The 15,514-nt window shown below is 41.4% G+C and overlaps 1 protein-coding gene across 1 annotated transcript in view; it reads left to right on the forward strand.

Moving 5' to 3' along the window:
* The window catches only part of LOC118820605 (gamma-aminobutyric acid receptor subunit alpha-3-like), a 113,841-nt gene that overhangs the window by 50,958 nt on the left and 47,369 nt on the right, over nt 1-15,514 (forward strand). The window contains exon 5 of the mRNA XM_036588982.1: nt 359-579. Coding sequence (XP_036444875.1) covers nt 359-579 — 221 coding nt within the window. The remainder of the gene's footprint in view (nt 1-358; nt 580-15,514) is intronic.

Below are 15,514 nucleotides of genomic sequence, written 5' to 3' on the forward strand. Positions count from 1 at the left end.
TATAATTATATAATAATAAATATAATAAAACTATGGAAGGTGCCTTAAGGATCAAGGCCGCTCTCTGTACAAAAAGAGCGATGAATTATTGAAGTGGAATGGATCTCAACCAATCAAGGCCGGACATTTTGGAGAATGGGCTTGGTGTGAGGACAGAGCAGTGCTTGAGAGCGCGTCCTGCTCCTGACTCATGTGCTAAGATTGGACATGAGTTTCTCGTGCTGCTGCAGGCGGTCTCACTTAGAAGGCATTAGATCAGGGAAGTGGAGAGAACTCTGAGGTGGAGTTTTTTGTTGTTTTTTTTTTTTTTTAACAGGCTACCAGAGAAGCTCTGACTCATTCTTTCTCTCTTCTCCAGGAGTACACGATTGATGTATTCTTCCGGCAGAGCTGGCGGGACGAGAGGCTGAAGTTTGATGGGCCCATGCAAGTTCTTCCACTCAACAACCTGCTGGCCAGCAAGATCTGGACTCCAGATACGTTCTTCCACAATGGAAAGAAGTCCGTGGCACACAACATGACCACTCCTAATAAACTTCTGCGACTGGTGGATAATGGGACCCTGCTGTACACTATGAGGTGAGAATTCTTAACAGGAATCCTTGTGAATACCTGTGAATCCTTAACAGCAGCCTGCTAAATTTAGTTCCATCTACCTCTAACTTGACTAGCATTTTAAGGGCCTTCTAGTTTTTCGTTTTCTTTTCCCCTCAGTAGACCTATCCGTGCTCCGCCCACAACTTGTTCTTTTGTAGCAACAGTCGTTAGGTGTTGCAAGGTTGGACAAGCTTTACAGAATGTTGCAAAACACGGCAAAACACAGCTCAGTTTTTGTCAAAATACCTAAACTTAGAGTGTGTTATTAATTTCAAGTGACATTTATTTGGTTTGGCTGTGAAAGGTCACACTGTTAGAATACAGCAGCTGTTGTTTTTTATTGTTATGTAATGAAGTTTACACTAACAGTGGCATGCTTGTCATTGGCATTTCCAACTCATTAATTTTAGCAGTGACAGTCTAGCACGGTAGCATGGAATTTGTCTTGAACCTCAATATTACTCAGCGACTCTAGACAAAGTTGGTTACAATATCTCTGAGTTAAATGAGCTTTTTTCATCATTGTTCTGTAGATCTTGTCGAACATCACAGCATTTGCTGTGAAAGATCACATTTGTGTGCAGAGCATGGATAGTTTAACTTGCAGTCATAACCAGATATATATTTTCAATGGAGCAATGACAGAAAATTCAATTTTGCCAACTTTTGCCACTGAATGCAGTAGTGAAATAAATCAAACGTTGATTTTGTTTTTTGGGAGTCATGGATGCCAAATGTCTCCGTGCTGAAGTTCAGTATTATACAACAAAAATAAAAAGTAGAGTCCAGAGAATCCTCCTGCCTTTTTCCACCTTAAGTAAACTGTAACACTGATAAACCTCTCCTGATAACTATCTATTTTTGCTCTTGACCCTAACCATGCCAATTTTAGCATGGTGGCATGCTGCCATTGGTCGTATACCATTACGAGGCACAGGATGATGTGAACACCACTTAAGTCCTGTCTAGTGTTTGATTCACATCAGACACAGATGGCACAAAGCAACACTAGAAAGGTTACATATCTATTTGTTAGTCATTACTCGTATCTGTGCATGATGAATTTCCCACCATACACAAACACATGGATCTTATATGGGCTCTCTCTACCCTTGTAACCACAATCATAAACACTGACTTCTCTTGTTCTTGGGTCTGTTTTCTGCTCTACATTTAGCCAGCTTCAGACCTCAGGTGAAGAAATGAGTATCAGGCCACAGAAATATAGCGTCCCACTTCTGTAACCCCAGTGAAAAAAGTGTACCAAAAGAGCCAGGAATGTCTGGCAGAGGCTGGTCAAGTTCGAGAGTAATGCTTTTTTAACGATGGAGGTTAAGTAGGACTCAGGAGGAGCGGGAAGCCCCTGGCCAGGCCTGTGTGCTGACCCCAAGTGCTTGATGAATGAATTGGGAAATTGAATTGTGACTGGTTTGGCCTGGAGCTGTCCAGAGCAATGTGTCCAGCTGCCAGAGACAGAGCAGGCCAAGTCCGCCAGCCATTTTAGCATAGCCCTTGGGCTGCCCATACATGGTTGTGAGAAAGGGCAGCCTGGGCCCCTGAGCGAGGGAGGGATTCATCTCTCCCGAAATTTCATTTTATCCTGGATTTCATATTTGACCTTCAAGCAGAGAGAGAAACCAAATGCATCATGTATTACTGCTTTTTTTTCCATTTAGCAATTTCGATTTTAGAAAATCACAACCCTCATATGTATGAAACGTGTCCATAGCAGCAGAGAAACAAGAAGGCCGTAGTATTGCATGCTTGAAAAGCCCCAATAATGAATTGTGCCACATGCTTAGATCGTTTCTAGTGCTAAAAGACTCTTATGCTAAAAGTAGCTGGTTGTGGTGAAGTGGAAGTGTCATTGCTGAGTCTGCCGAGTTCTAGGCCTAATGGTAATGTTGGGCTCGCTCTATGCATTAAACATGTGCATTACAGACATACTCTACCCATAATCAGGACCTCTGGATAAAAGCAGGAAGATTGTGTTAGATGACTGAGAAGAAGATGGAGTAACTCCATGCTTATGCGGTGAGGCATATTGCTCATATATATTACTCACATTATCTTAGCACTTCACATTTTTGCACTTTTTAAGTGATTTTTTTTCCTTGGCGAAAAGTAACTTCACTTCTAAGCCTTTGCCCTTTCTGCGATATCCAGTATTGTGCTTGTACCACATGATTTATAGCCCTTAATCAAAACTAAAAATCAAAGTGGAGCTCTCTATTTTATAATAGTGTTTGTCCACAGGGACTTGGCTGGTAATGACGGTAGCACTTGGCATAGTTCATTGTAACTACATATTTAGGAATATTAGGTACAATATTGTTAGGGTGATGGAACTCTATTCTCTTCCAGCCTTATGAGATGACATGGCTACGCTACTCCTCGAGGCTGAGAATAACATTTGAATTTGGACACCCTAATGAAAGCTTGTCACTCTTCCCTTTTCTCACCAGCAAAGATTGTGTGTCACTGCAACGTTGCAAGCCCGTGCACACCAGGGGTGGGGGAGGTTGATGTTCGAGGACAGTTATGTGCTGTGACATGATTGTATTGTTTAAGCCCATGATGTATGTGCCAACTCCTTGCACGTAGTGTACTGGAGTTTCACAGAGCCTGCTTGATTTGCTGTCATGGTAAAATGAGATAGATAGAGTGGGTTGTCTGTTTTGTACCTTCGGGCGGTTAAAAAGTGGTTGACTCGGAGGAACCTGCAAATAGAAGATGTAATGTTTGAATATCAGAAGGTTGACTGTAGCATCCCAAACTCAGAATTTGACACTCACTGGTACTTTTTAAGTTTACATGGCCGGGACATTATCTCCAAGCATAGTTTTGGCAAGATAACACTCTGCACGCTTTGATATATATAAGCTACATTATTCATATATACACTATATTATTCAGAACACTCAGCCTTGCCACCGTGCCTCCCTACCGTGACAAGGACCAAGGCACTAGTACGAACTCCTAAGCATTCTGTCACATCACATCAACAGCTGAGAGTAGTGCCATGACCAAGCCTGGTTCCTTTTTTCAAAAAAATACATAAAATGCATTAATTCTACAGGCTGAAAAAGGAAGCTTTTGTTTGGGCTGCATTAGCTCTTGCATCAACTGCCGTATATGTATAACACCAAACTCAGTTTCTTCTAATTTTTGTCCATATTGTTGCTCCTTTTTACCCATCCATAATTGTTCTGCACCTTTTCCTTCAATTTGTTCCTTTCTCATCCCTCCATTCTTCCATAAACTGGTTTTACTGTTCCATAAATTGATTGAACTTCAAGTCAATTCAATTTCAATTCTGTTTTATTTATTATACAGTATAACAAAACATGTTCGTGTTACTTCTCTGGTGCATAACATTAAAGGCTCTTTTCCACTCCATGGTACCAGCTCAACTCGAATCAACTCAACTAGACTCAGCTCTACTTGCCTTCTTTAGTTTTCCATTAGACAAAAGTTGGTACCTGGTCTCCATCGAGGTTCCAAATGAGCTGAGCCGTTACAAAAAGGTGAAGTAAACGTGCTACAGACCATTGGTCGGAGAGGATCGCTAAACACGTGCTGCTACCAAGTGAGCATACCCACTTGTGTTGCCTTTTTTAAGCAACCAAATTCGTCTCGTCATCTGAACTCTAATGTTTTATTTTCAAAACTCTCTTTTTTTTGTGAGTAGTCTTTTATCTTGCTGCCATTGAGCTCTTTTGAACAAAATTTGTCTCCGTCATGTCTCAGCAGTTTCATTTGGCATCGCTATGATGACCAGCTACACTGAGTAGGTGACATATCTACAGTGAAAAACCAATTAGCTGGTACCAATAGCAGGTCCAAGTCGAGTTGGCACCATGCAGTAGAAAAGCAGCTTAAGACAAGGACACGAGCGCGCATGTACTAGTGGGATAACAGACAATATGTATACACACAATAAGTACAAAATCAATCGCTAATGTGGCCAACTTTGGAGCTTGTACCCTAAACTAAGCAGGTACCTGAACTAGGCTAAAGGCATGCTGACTTTAGTAACGTTACAAGTGGTCCAATTAAAAAAATGAAGTATAATCCGTTAATTACCCTCATACATTTATATCATAGCTATGTTGTATGTTATCCTATAATATCAGCCTCTCATACAGCAATAAACAGAGCAGGCTTTTAAGTCTATGGCCAAATCGCAGCTGTTATGAGGTCTGAGAAGTCGCTGCTGATTAGGTAGTCTCATCAATTTTGCCACACTGAATCTCATAAACCCCTTTTGACACTGGCAAGGACTTCTGTGTCCTCATTCTAGTTATAAACATGACGGGCACTGACAACAAATCGAAGGCTTGAGCCAATGGCGGATAGCCACAATTGCTAAGCAGTGATTGGAGGGCTGTGGAAATAAGTCTGCAGCCTGGCAGATTTTGATTGTGATTGGCCAGAATACAGTGACAGCACTCACAGAAAGCAAATCAAATTTCACTATTTTAAAAAATGCAGATTATTAAATATTCCATCCCCATTTGATTGGGTAGGCCTGAGATATTTGTGGTTCTGCCCCTGAGTATGCTATTGCAGATCAGCTCTGTTTCTAAATTAAATCTCATGAGCAGAGAAACTTAAAAACCATTCTGAATCTACTGAAGTCCAAAGTGCAGCATCCTCATAGCTCGTTACGCCCATGTCCTTATCATTGCATATTTTAGAACCCCATTTATGTTCTTTGTGTAAGAGTGTTGTGTGAAACAAAGGGTGCGAGAAGCTAAATAATTGATGCCAGTTTACTGCCTCCTCACAGTTGAGGGTCTGACCGAGACCAGCTCTTTGTGGGCAACGGCGTTGTTGTGAGTGCAAGGCATTTCTAGCCACCTTTTTACACGGTCTACAGCATGTCTTCATGAATTAATAAGGAGTTTGTCTACAGTTGGGCAGTGGTAAGTGGGACTGATGCCAAAAATGGATTGGCCCTCTGCTGTGCAGCGCATCCTTTCAGCAGATGAACTTTAAGTCTATTGCCTCCTTCTTGTTTTTATCATGAAAAGAATGTCCTTGGCTGTGTTTTTTTTTTTTCTGTGTAGCCAAGGTGAAAAAGGACCATGTCATCAAGAAGACAATAGTGCTATAGCCAGGTAGCCAAGCCTATTTCCTTCTATTATAGCATATAACAATGGAAACTAATCCCACAGCATTCCTAAACGGAGCTGACAGACACTGGAGGAATTGTGGCTGCTGTTATAATCTGTCCTGACAGGCTCAGTCTAGACTAAAATTGTGCTAATGATTGTTTAGCAGTTGATGGAGGTCTACCTAAGTCAGATGGACAGTGAAGCACTGAATTGACACCATAAGGAGTCTGCATGTTGATTACTGTATAAACTGATGGTTTAGAAAATTAAGATACAGCGAAGGATGCTCCGTTTTTTTCTTCAAAGGCCATGTCCTATAGAATGCTGTCTTCCATACCATGACATGGACATTTATGAGCTGAATGTGGTTGCTTATCTCTCTTATCTTTCCCAGCATGCCCAGAATTGAGGCTTATGTTCATAGAGCATGGCAGCAGTTCTAGCACATGCTAGTTCCATATAATAGTGCCATGGAAATCCCATATACTGAGTGTGAGAGTATATCCTGGAGGAATGGTGCATGTTTGTTTGGATTGAGAAGCACTGAAATGCAAGCAGTACACTTTAATCTCATCATTCCATACACGAGTTGTTAATTGAAACATGAGAGATTCACGGCTGTTTTACCCCTGAGCGACACTTTAGTTTCAGTGATTATGAGACACAGCCATGCATGGTGAGTAAGAATTAAATAGATGAGATTTTAAAATGTTAAACTCATTTGAAAATTGGATATAGATTTTTTCTGTTCTCCTCATGGAGTTCTTTGGCCTCGAATGAGATGTAATGCATCCCTAGTCCAAAGTTCTCCAAAATATAAGAAAACGATTGACTCTAATACCTAACGTCTTAATAGAAGCTCTGATAAAAGCAATCATCTCAGGTACCTTCCTAATCAACAGGGTTCTGAAAGTTTATTTTCTTTTTAAACAGCCATAAATTCTTCTACTGTGTCTGGAGAAGAAAATGAGAAGAGAAAAAAAATCAATATGCCTAGACACACAGATGCAAAAGGAAGAATTAGCGAAACGCTGATTGTGGTTTTGTTTTCTGAAACAGATAGCGTGGTGCAATCTCATCAGAGCAAAGTCCAGAGTCCCTTGGCTGATAAGCTGCCGACCTCCCACATGCCATCGACCATCATTTTGCCTTGATTGGATGTGCATGACTAGTCGTTGGCTGAGGAGGCGGGAGCACTTAGGTTGCGAAGTCACTGTCTTTACACAGACAGGCAGTCTTGTACAAATACAGAAAAACATAGGATAAAATGGTGAAATTCTTTGGATTCTCTCTCTCACACACACACACAGTGTGGCTTATCTCATCATACAGGTGTACTTGTACAGTGGGAAAAGCAGGAAGAGCAAAACAGCCTGAGTTTCACAGGCGGGTGAAGATCCTTGTATTTGGATGTTCATGTTCATGAGCTTTTCTGTTTCATTTCCACTGAGCTCAGTGTAAGCTCATGTAATCACACACTCAAGGTTGCTGTTACACTTATTTCTCTTATTCATGTAAAACAGAAAGTCACAAAGAAGCAAAGATGAATGGCTCTGAGCTGCTGCTTCACTACAACATGACAGGGAGTTCTCCATACACGCATAGCGAACATGTCCTTGCAGTCAGCAGATGCAAGGGCCTGTAAGACGTGCTTGAGGTAGGTCCATCCATTACAGGTGCGGGATAAACTGACAAGGTGGGGAAACACAGGTGGTGCCGGCACAGCCCCCCTTGCTTTAGGTTGGCAACACATATGTTCTGCCGCACCTCCTCGTCGGATGAGGTACGATTAATTGAGGACCCCATTTTTAAACAGTCGTACGGGTGAAGAGCGCTCTCCCAGAGTCCGGATAAAGGGAGCCGCTCTTGTCTGAGCTGCAGCGGAAGAAAATTAATGAGGAGCGAGACACACCGCCCAGACATGAGAGAACAGCGCCGACCCACTCTTGCGTCAAGCCTCTTCCGTTTAAGAGACAAATGGACAGTAACAAGCCGAGAACGAGCCAAATGAACTTGTAGCTGAAGGTTCACCCCAGCTTATCAAATTAAGGGCACGTCTAAAATGTCTGGACACGCTCAGCAATCATATTCGGTGCTGGATCTAGGCTTAAAAGAGCTTTTTGATGTTGAGTAAATTAGAGCAATGCTGACGAAGAGTTCACCAGCAGTGCGTTTTTAAAGACAGATTCCTGGGTCTCCGCTTCAATGATTCAGGATGAAAATAAACACTTACCCTTTTCAGGTCACGGTCGAGTATTTCTAATTTTTTTGGTGCAATTGCATCATGCAAATAGCTAGCAACTGTTGTTATATCTAAATATGTCTAGAATTATGAAGCAGAGACAGAACTGTGGTATTTATCAGTTGGCTTAATTAAATTGGCCCAATATGGTTCTGCAGTACAGGTTTGCCTGACAGATCCAAGTAAAAAGGTATTAGGCACATTCTTTTGTGTGACTTGGCACAGACTGAAGCAGAAGAAGATGGCCCTCATCTCCTTTTGGCTGTGTTAAGTTCCCCTGACCTCTTGGCGACATTCACTTCCTGCCTGGGCAGCCAGCCGCGGCAGTGTGTTAGCCTGGGATTTGCTGGCGGTGGGGGAACGCAGAGCAACCTGGCTCTCCTTCACCGCCCAAGTCCCCCCACGAGCTGGCCCTGGCCCAGCACTCAATACCAGGCTGCTCAGGTTAGGATTTAATTGTGCACACAGAACTATAACAGGAGCTCCCTTTGGAGTTATTGGCAAAGTGCCATTGCAAAGCCAATACTAACGGATGTCTAACCTCCTTTCACCAAGAGGACAGCTCCAGCTGCAGGGGGAAAGGACAGGACAGTCAGGGAACACACTGAGGGTGAAGAAGAGCTACAGGAAGGAATGGATCTCCAGTCTTGTTCAGTAAGCTCAGGGGCCTGTAGGCAGTTATTAATCGCCATCATTGAGTAATTGTTGCACATTGTTGTATGAAGGTGAGCTTTCTTGCTTTGCTGTTGAGTGTCTGGTCTCATAGAGGGCATGCTGTTTGTTTTGCTTCTAATGTGCATCACTTGTGGTTGCAAAAGTGTCACACTTGATTTATTTAGCTGCAAGTGACTCTACTCAGGCAAGCCTCCTTTTTTTTTGTTTGTTTTTTTTTGTTTTTTTTGGGGGGTGGGGGTGGTATGGGGTTTTGGAAGACTTTATTCCCCTTTTAATTTCTGTTGAAGATTCTGATAACATTGGGAAATCTCTATCCATATATTTTTGGTGTTCGGTAACTTTAGTATATAGTTATTTGGCCTCAAATGAGATGCAATGTATCCCTAGTCCAACGTTCTCTAAAATATAAGAAAACAGTTGACTATAATACCTAACATCTTAATACAGACTAATAATCCTCTCAGGCACCATCCTAATCAACAGGGCTCTGAGAGTTTATTTTCTGTTTAAACAGCCATAAATGCTTCTACTGTGACTGGAGAAGAAAATGTGAAGAGGGAAAAACCAATATGCCAATGAACCCAAACTGAGAACCTGCAAAAATCCCTGAGAGTTTTGTTATTCATGAATTATTTATCCTTTTTTCTTCTTATGTACAATCAAACTTACATCTGGTGGAAGTGCGCGCAAATTTGAGCGTAATATGTTAGCAACCTGAAAAATGTTGATTTACCGTTATGTGATCAAAGTTATTATCTGTATCATTGAAAATATCAGTAATAACAATAAACACTACAAAAGTTGGTCTACCTTTCACATACAGATATAAAACGCTATCACTACATAAAGTTCCAGTCTTCCATGTAAGGCATATTGCCCTTAGCATTTGCTTTATATTACTGAGATGGTAAAGAACTTCAGCCCAAAAACATACAGAGCTTACCTAGTGCAATAGGAGCAATCTATAAAGCTTAAACTCACATTTGCAAATGTTTGCATATGTACCTATGTACCTAAGTGGCGCTCGCTTGAAGAACAGTAAGGCCAAACATATTTTACTTAGTTAGAGAGGTAGACATTATCCTCTTAGCTAGCTGACATGGAACCAAAAAGACACCACCCAAGAAACATCTTTAAGTACAGTTTATATTATTAATGGTGACCACTGAGAATCATTTTTTAGTCTGTGAATTACTCTAATATTTATTTTGTCACTCATCTGTCTAAAAGGGCTGAACAACAAATTCAGTAACATAAAGGAAGCAGACAGAGTGGTATCATTTTTATATATTTTTCTTTATTAAAAATAAACTACCTTGGTGATTCAATAGTAAAATTCAAAAGGGAAATCTTTTAACCACTGTGGGTTAAGTCAGTGGATCAGCTTACGCTAGAACTAAGGTTGAATGTTAAATGAGGGGCAGTCATCATCTTCTACATGAGGTGAATTATTTTTTGCACAATGGTTGATGTAAAAACGTGTTGACTTGTTGAGGTAACATTTAAGAACAGAGAAATATCTTTCATAGTTTCAGCTATCATGATTAGCCAAGCCGCACTGCTATAGACTTCTCCATCAGATCTGTGGCACGTTGAGGCACACATTTTTAAAGTAGTTCGGTGTCAACTTGTCTCAGCATCACATCATTTTAACGTTACAGTTCTAATGTGAGAATCTGCAAGAATCTCTTGTCCACTTTAGACTATCACATCATTCTACAATCCTAAATAAAGCTAAAACATTTAATTCATTTCACATTTACTTCTTTTTAACTCTTCTGAAGAGGTTAAACATTGGCTCATGAGCCTGCTGAATGCTTCTGTTTTATTGGTTCACGATTGCGGCATGAATGAGGGTGTGATTTATGTAGATTGTTTGTATATTAAAGCAAATTGGGGCATTTCTGTTGCAAATAATAAATAAGGCACCAGTGTGCAGACGCTTGTTTTTATATTTTGTACATTGTATTTCATGTGATTTCTGTGGCTGGGTAATTGCAATATATATGTGTATATATATATAAATAAATAAATATATATATATATATATATATATATATATATATAATGCGACTTTAGAGTCTTTATAAAGTCTGTTTGCAACTGAAAATGACTGCAAGTACCGTGAGTTGATATCGTTGTAGTTTCAACAAAATGCCAGTCAAATCTGTAACATACAGATCACAAGACATTTTTATAGAAGGTTTTTTAAACAGTTTTCTATAACGAGTAGTGTTGAATCACTTATTGTCTCAGCTGAAAAGCCACCAACCCTTGATTTTGAGTGAGTCAGCAGTCTTTAACATTTTTTTATACAATTTTCATTGCTCTTGTACAGGTTCCCTGGAGATAGAGGGCGTTTAATGGATGTTTAAAGTTCTGTTTGACACGGTGGGACTTCATGGCATGCCAGAACTGCATTATTGTAGCAGAGACATTTCAATAGCAATGCAGCCAATATTGGCGCAGGGCAAAGCTAATAACAAAATACTGAGCTGTTAAAATCCAATCCTTTGGCATGGCTCTCACTGCTTCCTTCCTTTTGTTCAGGAGAGCTGTTCTGCATAAAATGTCGCCTTTTATATTTCAGATTAACGGACAGCATATTAATCACACAGGGATTTTCCTCAGGTCTCAAAAAAAAAAAACAAGCTCAACACTGATTTTCACATCCAGCAATGTCCTGCCACTCTTCGTCTCTGAGTGTCTAATGAGGACCCAGGGCTTCATTATTATGATGTTTGTACACCCTCAGCTGAACATCCAGGGCATTTAAATTACATTTCCTAATCACAATTAACAAATCCACAGCTGCTCAGAATGAGCGATGCGCTCCTGCTACCTAAAGCATGTCAGCATGCCAGAAATCATATCTAGGTAACAGCGTTGATTAATTTAATGGGAGAGATAAGAAGAGTCAACCCTAACCTCCCATACTAGACTCTGGACACAATGCATTTTTATATCCACCCCAAGGCAAGTAGGTTCTGCCTAGCATGCCATCTCTTACAGCACAAACCCTGTCTCTTGTTTGGCATGCTCCTAGGTGTCTTCTCTGATGTATGTTGAGCTAATGATGCCTAAGAGTGGGGAGGAGAGCACATCTTGGGAGTATGGGGGGATTCTGAGATTCCACCTCATTGGCTGAATGAATGATCGACACATACTGGAACAAGACATTGTTATGCTCTGTTACATGCCCGAATGCCCCTTACTGAAGGTTATAGATTATTAGGTCTGACTCTGAGAAGAGCTTGGATTCCTCAATGCACCAGACACCCTGAAAAAAATAGACCAAGGCCAAGTTTCTTCTCTGATCTCATTTTGCATCCCAAGCGGAATACAGAGGTTATTTTGACAGAAGAAGGAGTTTGAGAAGATTATAGCTGCATTAAGCACAGAGGCAGGAATGTTATCTCACTGCTTAATTGTGAGAAATAACCTTACCCAATGCCCAATTTTTCCCATGAGCACAGGTGCTCAGTGTACAAGATCTCTCACAAAACCATAAATCATCATATGTACTGCCATTACTCTCCTTTTTTTGTTGATATTTTGGATATCTGCATAATGCATATAATAATCTCATTAGCTCAAATGCATGTATAAAGAGTTCCATAACGGTTCCATAATTGTATAAAAGGTGACTCATCTCTGGTTTTCTCAGTTACATCAGAGAAAAAGAAATGTTCAAATGTTTTTTTTTTTCTTTCTTTGCAAGCATGGATGTAGAATTTTGATTATGATTATAACAGCCCTGGAGCGCTCTCATATTCAGGTTATATTAATGCCTTTTGTATAACGGTAAGTTGTTGATTTGTTAGAAATGTACAGTGACCCAAATCTAACCTTGTACCATTTTCATATGGTCACACCTCTAAGACACTTGACATGATTATGGGAACACTGGCCAATGTCCTCTGAAAATATGAATATGATATGCCTACCAAAGTCATCACATAACTTTCATTAACATTTGCTGACCTGCATTTTTCTTTTGCTTCCTTGCTTGTGTCTCACAAATTTAACATGTAAACCCTCTGGGGTCCACCAACTTGCCCACATGTCAAATTTGATGTTTCTATATATTTCTCTGTCTTTGCGATAATACAGTGCAGAAATATGGTTCAAACATTTCCTGAATCTGCAGGGTCTGCCCTTTCGATTCATTCTGATCAGGAGATCGTACATAACTCACATACGGAATTATGAGGCCATGAAAAGGGGTTGAGTAACATGTGATCTGCCTGATTCGTGTGTATGTCTACATGTGAAACTGACCAATGGACACTCAGGAAATCACAAAACACTTACCCATCATGTTGGAAACCCTTCATTCTTCAGTTGACATTGGAGACACACATAAAATGCCGTGCAAAAACCTTACAGCAGCTAACATTTCTAGAGCGGTTTTGGAAAGTAGCAATGAAGATAACAGAGCATTTTGATATGAAACATATGGATATCGTGTTATATGCCAGTGCCTTTAAAGGAAAGTTTAAGATGATATGCAAAAACCGAGAAAGTGCCCTTAGACCCTTGAGGGTTAACCAGCAGGATATTTGAACAAAAGTACTTCATGTGCTGTGCCTTGAAAAGGACAATGAGCAGGTTCTGTCAATCTAGGCTTGTAATTGTTGTCCTTGCACTCCTTCTTGTGAGTATCTGTCATGGATGCTATAATAAGCCACTCACATGTGCTCCAACCCTTGGAAGGGGTAGGGTGGAGAAACATTTGTTTCCCCAGTGAGAAGATAAGAATTTTTCAAAAATAGATTATTTTGCAATAGACCTCCATTTCAAAAACATTCTCGCTGTCCTAGTGGACTAAAAATACGGCCCTTGCACAGGGTTTCCAAGCAACAGGCTCCTGACGCAGATTAATACAATGGCAGCGACGTTCCTGTACCCCTTTGCCCCTACACTCGCTCCTCACCGTGATTGCCCCACTCTCCTCCTGCTTCTTTAATAAGTAAACGGAGCCAAACAAACACTCCGTTCCTTACCAGCACCACCTCTCCGGCACGCACGGGATAATGAAAGTTTGCCTAATGCAGCAATAAATTAATTGCGTGACACGCGGCTGGGCCGCTCGATTCAAAAGCCTTTCCATGAGTCAGTTCTAATAACGGTAATTACGGAGATCGGCTGGTGCTAATTGCCATGCTGTGTCACAACTGCACAGGGCTCGTTTCCTAGGCACGCCCCTGGCCCAAGCGTCAGCAAGAGGCCCAAGCGCACTTGACTTCTCCATGGCTACTTCACTTGAGGAGTCCCACTGTTAAACAAGAATATCTGTTGAATCTAAATAAAGCTTAATTCAGACGCTGTGATTTGAATGGAAGAACACATAACCCACCCCTTGGACATTCATTAAAGCATGTCCAGTGCACTCTCATTAAACACAGTAGAATTACCATGGCTTAACGTTGACACACCTGAGGTGACATGGCTCATAGTGTCAGTGGGTGGACTGCAGTAAAGCAAGTCTAGCTGAAGATGTGTTGAAACGGAGCCCTCTTTTCCGCACTGATGAGGCGCCTGCATGTAATCACATGGTCTGAGAAGGCAAGCCTGAAAATGAAACTCTCACCAAAGCAACAGCGGAGCACTTGCATCTTTTGACCTTGAGAGCAGTGCAAGAATAAAACGATTAATTTCCCTTCATTTGCTGTTGTTAACCAATTGAGTCCATTGAAGCAGTCTGTCAGCTGTGAAATCAGCAATGAAATCTACACGTTTGCTTATTTTACCGTTTTATTTCTGTCATCCTTACAACAAGGACTTTTCTAAAGGTGACCCATGCTTTTTTAACTCTGTAAACATCCATAATGCTATTATGACTTTTGCCAAAACAATCTAGACTCAAGCCGAACAGGCTAACAGGATGATATCGCCATTCCCCTACCAGTCACAAGCCAGTAATCATAAACTGCAGTTCATGTCCTTTTGAGCCCCACGAATGACTCTACTAGAAAGAAAGGGGTGACCATCCTTGAAATGGAAGGCGTCTCCTGTTTAACTGCTCGAATGCAGCTACAGTATCAACATCAGACTGCCCACAATCCCAAACAAGTACCCAAAGTGACCCCCCTGCCCCCTCCAGATGCTCCTCTATCCATAATATCAGTGTTTTTTACTGTTGAAGCATGTCTAATGAACCTTGCTCTCCATCCGCTGTTTGTCACTTGTCCTCCTTCTCCTGGGTGACAGTCTCCCATGAGCATCGGCTGGCGAGTAGCAAAGTCAGTGCACCATTTCCAGGAACTGTCATCATTACTGCGCAGCAGCACAGCACTGTGGGAATCCTGGCTCTAAGCTCTCATGAGCTCTCATTGATCATCCTCCAAGTCCCCTGATATGACGATAAGTGTGACGAATACCACGGCGCTGGCCTGATTCCAAATTTTTCACACGTCAAAAGCACTCGCCGCCTCTCGTCAGTGGAGCCGGGATCTGGGAGGCAAGGCCACAGGTCAGCATTGATGAAGAGTATATTTGGAGGAGCGGACCTCTGGCGACAACGATCTTGCTGATGGATTGACTGGTGCTCAGGTAGCCTCAAAGGCAGACAGTGAGAGATGGCGCCTTTCAGATCAGTGCGAGTGATAAAGGAGAAGTGAGATTCGGTTGAAGCAGTGGGGGGCCCACTGAGTGATTCATTTCAGTGGACTTGCGGAGCAGCTTTGAAGTCCAGATTCTTCTACAGTCTATGCATGTAATGATGCAAGTTACTTAGACTTTGAGATTTTGATCCTATCGAGTAGCGTAACAAAACTGGATTAAGTCAACCCAAGTCTCTGCAGTACCTTGTTATAGATACTCTGGATGGAGATGTGTTTGTGTATGTGAACGTGCGCACTTTTTCATGTAGGCCCTC

The sequence above is a fragment of the Colossoma macropomum genome, unplaced genomic scaffold, assembly GCF_904425465.1.
Source record: "Colossoma macropomum unplaced genomic scaffold, Colossoma_macropomum, whole genome shotgun sequence".
NCBI classification, from domain to species: domain Eukaryota; kingdom Metazoa; phylum Chordata; class Actinopteri; order Characiformes; family Serrasalmidae; genus Colossoma; species Colossoma macropomum.